The following is an 8,914-nucleotide window of genomic DNA, read 5'->3' on the forward strand; positions in this document are numbered from 1 at the left end:
TGCTGTCTGTCCTTTATCAGATACTACAGGCAAGATATGATGATATGATGGAATCATTCTCTTTTCATGAAAGTCTGGAATCGATAGTTGGGCCACATCATTTTTCATATTGTGCAAAGTCTAATAGTTTATCTTCTTTAGAAAGCAGGCACAGCTTTAGTAAAAAAAAAAAAGCCTCTCACCTGCCAGCATGCTATAGAAAAGGACTCCTGCTGTATGTGTCGTAGCAGTAGTCTCTGCAGAGGTCTGAACAAACCCCTGTGCTGAATCAGACCTATAGTTCTACATTCTACAAACGCATACTCCCTGCTTTCCAAGAGTTGGAGAGTTATAGCTCACACTTGCAGGGGGCATTTTGGACCTCTTCAGGGAGCCCACTGCTTCCTTATACAGCGTTAGAGCCCTCCTCTGCAGTATTCTTGTCACGGGACAGGCTTTTCTGCTCAGGCTATGGGCTGCTCAGGCTGCTTTCCAAAGAAGAAGAGCTGTAAGATTTTGCATACATTTTGTTTTGATACACTGGGAACGTATTTAGCTCATTTAAACTGGAAGTTCAGTTTGGCTTTAATATTAAGATGCAGTAGTACAGGAGAATGTGATCTTGCAGCTTATACCTTATCTTGGATTTGTCTGGATGGACATAGAAAATTGATTTTATTTTTTAAAACAGCCAGTAAAGGCAGAAATCAGTTTCTTCACAAATAAAAGCCATGAGGCTACAGGTAAAAACTTTGAAAAACATTCTCAAGAACTTCACTTTATATACCTGTAATATATTATGATTTCATGGGAAATGTGGTAGTGCAGTATAGGGAAGAGAGAGTGGCACTTTGGTAGTATTGGAACTTTTTAAAGCAGAATTTTAGAAATAAGGTACATTTTTTCCTATCCACTTTCCCCTTTATCTCGATTCCGTGGGACAGAAATGCTCCGTCCACCCAACCTCTTCCTCTTCTTGCTTTTCAGCACTTTTCCTTTCTTTCCTTTTTCATCCCCGGTTTCTCCTTCCCCCATCCCCATCTCACTCTGACTATCAGAGGATTCATCAATGAAAGCCAAATTTTCACCCCACTCCATGGCTCGTTTCCCAGCATCCTCTGTTCTCAGTGCAGGAGTAAGTGGGGGTGTCTGTGGAATGATAGGGGCACACGTTGGAAGTGTTTGCGGTTCTCCATTTTCCTCCTCTTCTTCTTCTCTCCCACACTCCTCCTCTTCCTCATCATCCATTTCTTCATCATTCTGTTGTTCTGGATCGTGCATAGCCCCTTTTTGACGAATCATTCGTTCTTGAAAGTTGAGGCTTATTCCACGGTGGGGAAGTTTAATATCAGCAGTCATATTTGCTGTCCAGTTTGCTGCATGGGCTGTTAGTCCACCCATCTGAAAGAAAAGGTAAAGATGATCTATGAGTCTTCACTTATTTTTGATGAACAGCCTACAGTACTTCCATATTCTTATACACTCAATATACATGCAAAGAATACTGGTAGCATGGCATAATTCTGTTTTATAATATAAAACTAGAATATACGAGGGTCACCTATATTCGTACAGATTATCTTAAGATGCATCTACAGCCAAAACATTTTTGGACTAGAGTACGGGAGGCTAAAACCCAATAGTGGGAATTTATCAAAACTGGAGCAGACAAAATGTAGAGCAGATGTGCATGGCAACCAATCAAATTCTCTCTTCAGCTTGCTCAGGTAAGATTTGAAAATGAGAGAAAGAGAAGCTGATTGGGTGCAGTGCAAATCTGCTCTAAATTTTGTCTGCTCTAGTTTTGATAAATCCCCCTCAATGTGTTTTATTTATGTATAATAATAATAATAATAATGTAATTTGTGTCGCATTGGTTAGATTTCCCTTCACTTCCTGTCCTGTAGACACAAAAAGAAGCGAGAGGAAATCACTCCTAAATGAGGGAAATACCCTCTCAGACTGTTGTCACTGTAATACGTGTCCCCAAAAAAAGATTTTCTGGTGACAACTCTAAATTTTGGATTTACCTCACTTTCAGTCCCAGTGACAGTGGCCACTGAAACAAATAGAGATGATTAATCTCCCTAATAGGGACACAAAGCACACTAAAAAAAACCTGACAGTGGTTCCAACACCTTGTCACCAATACAAAAACGTTTTGTCTGAAGATACACTTTAAGTGAAGAATAGTGTAACACAAACTGACACTACAGAGAAAGTGACCAAATTTAAATGTTTCTTTGAATTTCACTATGGGCTTAATTTCTTGTTGCCTATAGAAACCAGTTAGTTTCCGTTTTTTAAAACAACTACAAAAATGACAGGAAAATTGACTGAATGCTACAGGCAACAAACATTTTTACCTTTACCATACCTCAGTGGACCAGAACATGGATGGTCCATTAAAAGTTTTGGTACAATTTTTTTCTGATTGTGCTCCAGCACATGTTTTAGGACCCTGAACCAATCAGTTTTTAGCATTTGTATAATTTATAAATGTATTCTCAACATACTGGTATAATTTATTAGAAAATAATAGTATGCTATTTATTCCCAGAGTATTCAGCAATTGCAATACATTTTATGTTATTTCTATATTAATTATGCATTATTATGTTTATATGCCTACTAATTATTATACCCACAAAAGCTTATTATGTGATTTGACATTGCTTTTATTATAATTACTTTATATATTACTTTCCAACAGAACAATATGTTGTTAATGATACTTTTATGCAACATCACACTTGTCTATTTAGTGACATATATCTTATGCATTATTTTTCTTAAAAAGGTTTTTATATCTCCCAAAAAGCATTGACTTCTTTTTTTTGTCACTCCTACTGAAGTTTCCACTTTTGTTCACCATTGGTATCCTGCAGGCCCATCCGAATCTAAAGACACCTAGAGAGCTGTCTAGGGTCCAGCATCCTTTCTCCTTTGGAAGGGTTTATTTGTGTATGTTCTAGGGTTGGATTGCCTCAAAGTCTCCTTGCCAGTATTATGTACTCTAGTGAAGTCAGTAAAAATATTTCTGATTGCAGGAAAAAAATAACAGTATTGCCATAAACAGAAAGAGGCGGAAAATTATTTGAAGAGAAAATCAGTGATAATCTGAAATTCCAACCAAGGTTTTGGATAGAGTGGGGAAGTGGTGTAAACTCTGTAAACATTTTCCTTTACTGTATTGGTATTTGTAAACAGACTGAGTGGGAGAACCATGCATTGTGAGCAACGCATATTAAGTGGATAAAAAGTGTGTGTTATGAAACTCTGCATGTGCAGCTCAGTGTACAGTCTCTGCACTATTCAGTGCCAGGACAAAGTAACTCCCATGGGTGGAAATTATGTTATCCCAGCTTGGCCAAACAGGATGGCCAAAGTGTCCGAACCAGGAAGAAGACTAGGTGAAGATGAAAGAATCAGAGGGGGACCATGGCCATCTCATCGCTGGAGAAGGGCATTCAAAAAGTGAGCGTATCATTATTATTACATAGTATTTATATAGCGCCAACAGTTTGTGCAGCGTTTTACAATATAAGGAAGACGTTACAATACAATTCAAGACAAGATGGTAAGGAGGGCCCTGCCCCTGAGGGCTTACAATCTAAAAGAGGAGGGAGAAATGATACATGAGGAGGTAGCTGTGTGGGGATGAATTGTTTGAGAATGTGATAGTTCAGTGGTCAGGTTGAGGTGGGATAGGCTTCCTTGAAGAGATGAGTCTTTAGGGAACGCCTAAATGCAGTCAAGGTGGGAGATAGACAGACAGGTTGGGGTAAAGAGTTCCAGAGAATGGGAGAGACTCTAGAGAAGTCCTGGAGGCGAGTATGGGAGGAGTGGACAAGGGAGCTGGAAAGCAGGAGGTCAATGGATGAGCGGAGGGGACGGTTAGGGTGATACTTTGAGACAAGGTCTGAGATATATCCGGGGGCGTAGTTGTGGATGGCTTTATGGATGCTCAGCATACTTGCACATCATGGCAAAATCTCATGGGGGCCCACAACCTTCCTATTTGGTTTACTTCTGCTTTAAAATGCACATTACAGCTAGTAGAAGGAATTACTAAACTTTCAAAATCACCAAAAACCTAATAAATAAACCAAAACGCAGCAACATAAAGGCACATAGCTCACAAATGACTACACAGTACACAGTACATTACATTGCATGCAGTCCCTGCCCACCTTCTTTGTAACATGTCATTATCGGTGAAGTTCCACTATCAACTGCTAAGAGCCTAATTCATCCACCTTGCTTATCTCAGTTTATTAAAGCAAGCAATGTGAACTACTGTGCATATCTGGAGAGCCAGAGAAGTGCACTATCTCACAGCAACCAGTTAGATTTAAAGTTTACTGAACTCAAGTCACTAAATGTTGAAGTCTTATTGGTCGCTGTAGGTTAATGCAATTTAATCTTTCCTTTAGTGAAAAAACCTATTTTGCTTCTACTGAAGGAATAGTAGAAGCACATGGTCCAGTGCTATAAGCATTGCTTCTTTAGTTACTATTGTAATGGTAATAATGCGTATATTTGTTATTACAAACACACGGGTTACAAAGCACTTTTTATGAATAAAATAGTAAATGTTTACCTCTGCTCTTGTTTTTCTGGACAAAACTCTCAGCCAGTTCCCAATCATTGTCAAGATGGAAGCAAAGTAGGCAAGGCCAAGCAATATCCAAAACCAGACCAGTGGTTTGTACCATTTGTGCTCCTTACCAGCGCTGTCTCCTGCAAATTGAAATGTGAATTAGAGACACCCTAACTCTGATATAAGGCATCATCTATAAATGTAATATCCTAGATTAGTTGCCTGTTTACTCTTCAATACCCTGAAAAATACAAAGGTGTTCCTTATTCAAATATGTCTTATTCACTATGATGTGCATAAAGTAATAATAAAGAGAAAGGTGTATTAACTCAAGCAACCAATAGATTTTACAATACTGTTTATTTATTGCAGTTGTATTGCAGCTTTTGGGATTTTTTTTTTAGATCCATCATGTTTTTTACATTTCTTTTATGTATAGCTAATATTTGCATGCTGCCCTTTTCTTGTAAAGCAAACGTAAATGAAGCTAAATTCTTTTAGGCTTCTACTGGTAGCACATAGCAGGCACCTCTAGGTGTTTTGTATTGGACTGGTATATGAAATAATCCAGAGTAGCTCCAGGATTTTATTTTCCAATTTAGTACCCCAAGTGATCCGAAACTAAGGGAATCCAGCATATAAAAATCAACTCAACTTTTTTGGTGCAATGTATTGCCCCACCCCTCTCACCTCCTAAGCCTCACTATTGGCCAGTAACTCTTCCAAATAAGTGAGGGGCCAAAAGCAAAGCTTAGCAGATGGAAGGGATTAGTGTAAACCTCTTGACTCCAGACGGTAGGTTGATAGTTATATGCCAAAGGGCCCTCTGATTTGGATTCAGAATCTTATGCTTATCCTTTGCCTGTCCTTTAAATATGTTAATAATAGAATATGTATTTCTCTTCATCCAGTCGGCTGCCTAATATGCCCTGTCAGTGGATTACCTTGCAGAGAGGTAACGTTATGAGCTCTCAACCCTGTCGCTGCCCACTCTCAGTTTGACAGTGGCAGGGCTGAGAGCTCATCCATTTCCTTGGTCCATCCACTTGAGACGGCCTTCTGGAGTTCCGCCAACCAGCCAATGAGAAGAGACATCACCCCTCCCATCCACCGCACGAGGATCTCAGTCTGACTGGGAGGGCGGAGTTTAGCGTCAGAAGCAGATGGAGACGTTGGTACCTGGTCCTGCCTACTCCTGCCCACGAGATGTGGCCCGCACAGCCCTGGTAACTGGCAAGACTCCATAGAGCCCTGTTGAGAGCCTAGAGAGTCCTGCTGAGAGCCTTGAGAGCCCTGTTGAGAGTCTAGAGAGCCCTGTTGAGACCCTACAGAGCCCTGTTTCATACACAGCACTGGTGAGACCCGGTCCCGACCCGCAAAGCATCTGTGAGATGTGGCCCATGCAGCCCTGGTAACTGGCAAGACTCCATAGAGCCCTGTTGAGAGCCTAGAGAGCCCTGCTCAGAGCCTTGAGAGCCCTGCTGAGAGTCTAGAGAGCCCTGTTGACACCCTACAGAGCCCTGTTTTATACAGGGCTCTGTGGGGTCTCACCGGGGTGATAATCCAGACAGCCTCTAGCATCCTCAAAATAGGTTTCTTCTCTCCCCCAAGTAGAGCTGCTCCTACTGTACTTCTGGGTTGCTTGGGAGGCAGGCGCTGCGGGCCACATAGACCTCAGTGCTGTGGTCACATTCACACCACCCTCTCCTCCAGGCCAAGCACAAAGCAAAGGTTCCCGGGCTCCATCTTATAATTGGCCAGGAAGAGAGAAGGATGGGGATGTAATTGTGGCTCTGAGGTCTATCAGGCCCACAGTGCCTGCCTCTCAAGCAGGCCACAAGTACAGCGGGATGCAGCCTGGATGATCGGACCTGTGAACGTCTGTCTAATCCCCACTGTTAATTATATATTTGAATCTGTCCTCCTGCCCAGAGTTTGGCTTTAATAATGCATCATTTTATCCTTCTGTATCTGTTCACAATATTTGCAAAACTAATTTGTGGTTGCTGTAACTAGTACATTTTGCACTTCTACCTATCTCTATCTATTATTAGCAACTATGAAATGGTGCTGTGAACCTGCAGATAATAGATGTCCTAGCTTATTGCATGGTCTAACATGATATACCCTACCACATTCCATTTTCAAAATTCTATCATAATCATGGATTTGTTGTAAAAAGAAAAAAAAAAAAAAATATTTTATGATTGGATCCAATAACCCGTATTTACAATTTATACTTACCATTTAATAGAATGTATATATTATTTATATTATTAATTCATACAAATACATTTCAATCAAATATTTTGTTAGCCTCAGTCAGTTGCTCTAGGAATAAGTGCAAAGATTCAATAATGAATATGTACTGGGATTTTTATGAACATGTTTTTTTTTTTTTAAATATATATGTATATATATATATATTTAAATATGGTCTATACAAATATTTATATATATTTTTTCCACTTTTTGTCACCTGAGGAATTGGCCATTGAGTGCCATGAAATTGGCTCCTGTCTAAATCAGCCCTAGAATGGATGTTAGATAGTGACCTTAGAATGTAAACTCCTTGGGGCAGGCACTGATGTGAATGTGCAGTAGGTACAGTACTACGTAAACTGTTGGTGCTGTATAAATATCTATAATGAATGAAATGCGTTGATGATGTTTTGTTGAGATTACCAATAAAAAGTAAGTAATTTCATGTAGAAGTCCTCGTGTTAGAGCATTTACCCACATAAGCGCCTCAGCATTTGCCTCATTTTGGGGCCACATCTTGCCTACTTTGTCTCAGAGAAATTCTGCTTGCCTCCCATATTGGTGACCACACAGTAAAGAAGGGTAAATCTTCCCAACAGGGACATAGACAACAATAAAACCTGATGAAAACTGAAAAAAAAAAAAACATTTGGCTGAAATTTAAGCAAGTCAAATTATCATATTAGCCTTAAATACCTGACGACCCCCGCCACAAAAACAACAAAAGGCTCTGTTGTGATCATGGTGTTTGTTGGGAACAAAACAGTGATGTGCAAATGAAATAAATGTTTTGGAAACTCTACACTTCACATTGCATCCTGACAGGACTTCCAACATCTGCACGCACCTATTGTACGGTAACACCTGTTGTTTCCTTCTGAGTAAATTGAAGCTACTCACACTTTGTCAAACATTAATCTCTTTCTATTGTTGACAATTTGTTATGGTTTATCTACCCACAACTGCATTATGCCATTGTCATTTTTGCCTCTAGGTTACTCGCATGTTCATTGAAAAAAATGTAAGCTAGTATAATGACTATTATTTTAGTCATCACATAACAAACAGCATGATTTTGTTTCAGCCATATGTACCATGCCATTAACAAGATCATTTCATATTGCTACTGAGTCGGTCTATCTAAAATAATTCCTTGTAAGCAACTTTACATTTTTTGATGGTGGCAGTGGTATAGGAAAAGGGGTCACAGACATTGCAGCTGTTCCTTTGTGACCTTTAGGGCCTGTCTTGCCATATTTTTCAGCCCCTTCATTGGTAGCACAGTAGCACCATTTGTGGTCACTGCAAAGCCACCATTTTCACTGCCCTTGGGTCTGCAGTGATCCAATTATAATTGTAATGCCAACCCTAGGGAGCAAATGGGACCTGCTATCAGACTAGACACCCACTGCAGGGAGCAGATACACCTTCTTTCTTCCTCCATGTCTCTGTGTCATTTCATATATTATAAGATCACATGCGTGATACACAGATAGGGACAGGAGAGGGGGAGACAGGATTCCCTACTCTCTGGTGTGCGATGAATAATTTAAACACAAACAGCCTTGTGATGCATTGGGACTTTAATCCTTATTCATATAAGGCAGTAAAAGGGAAATAATTATGTGAAAAATTCACAGGCATCTCACACCAAAAACAGGGCAATCTTCCAGTAAGGTACCCACGAAGGAGGAGTGCCTGACCAAAAGAGTCCAAAACACTTTAATGCATCTTTGCACAGGTATGGAAGAAATACAGAAAGGACTCCAAGATACAAGTAAGGCTGGGTTCACACCTAGGCGTATTGAATATGCGCGTTTGTCACGCGTTTTTACCGCGATTCGCGGTAAAAAACGTGCGACAAACGCCCGTTTCCGAGGGCTACTTGGCTGTATCCCAATGGAAACATCCGGGAAAGTTTTCTTTATTGACGGCAGCAGAACCGCCGGACAATAGAAAACTGTTTTCTATTTACTTTTTTAAAACTATTTTTCTGTTCTGCTCGGTCCCTCTGAGGGACCGAGCAGAACAGCCGAGCCGAATGACGCTCCGTGGCATTCGGCTATTCAA

At 40.2% G+C, this 8,914-nt stretch overlaps 1 protein-coding gene across 1 annotated transcript in view; it reads right to left on the reverse strand.

The window, feature by feature from the left end:
* Window positions 1-717: 717 nt before the first annotated feature.
* Window positions 718-8,914, reverse strand: part of KCNK4 (potassium two pore domain channel subfamily K member 4) — a 25,657-nt gene continuing 17,460 nt past the window's right edge. Inside the window, exons 5-7 of the mRNA XM_018564922.1 lie at window positions 4,583-4,722; window positions 1,205-1,380; window positions 718-1,174 (exon numbers count right to left, since the gene is read on the reverse strand). Coding sequence (XP_018420424.1) covers window positions 886-1,174; window positions 1,205-1,380; window positions 4,583-4,722 — 605 coding nt within the window. The 3' untranslated portion in view covers window positions 718-885. The remainder of the gene's footprint in view (window positions 1,175-1,204; window positions 1,381-4,582; window positions 4,723-8,914) is intronic.

This window comes from Nanorana parkeri, unplaced genomic scaffold (assembly GCF_000935625.1).
Source record: "Nanorana parkeri isolate BGI_ZX_2015 unplaced genomic scaffold, ASM93562v1 scaffold25, whole genome shotgun sequence".
In the NCBI taxonomy this organism is placed as follows: Eukaryota; Metazoa; Chordata; class Amphibia; order Anura; family Dicroglossidae; genus Nanorana; species Nanorana parkeri.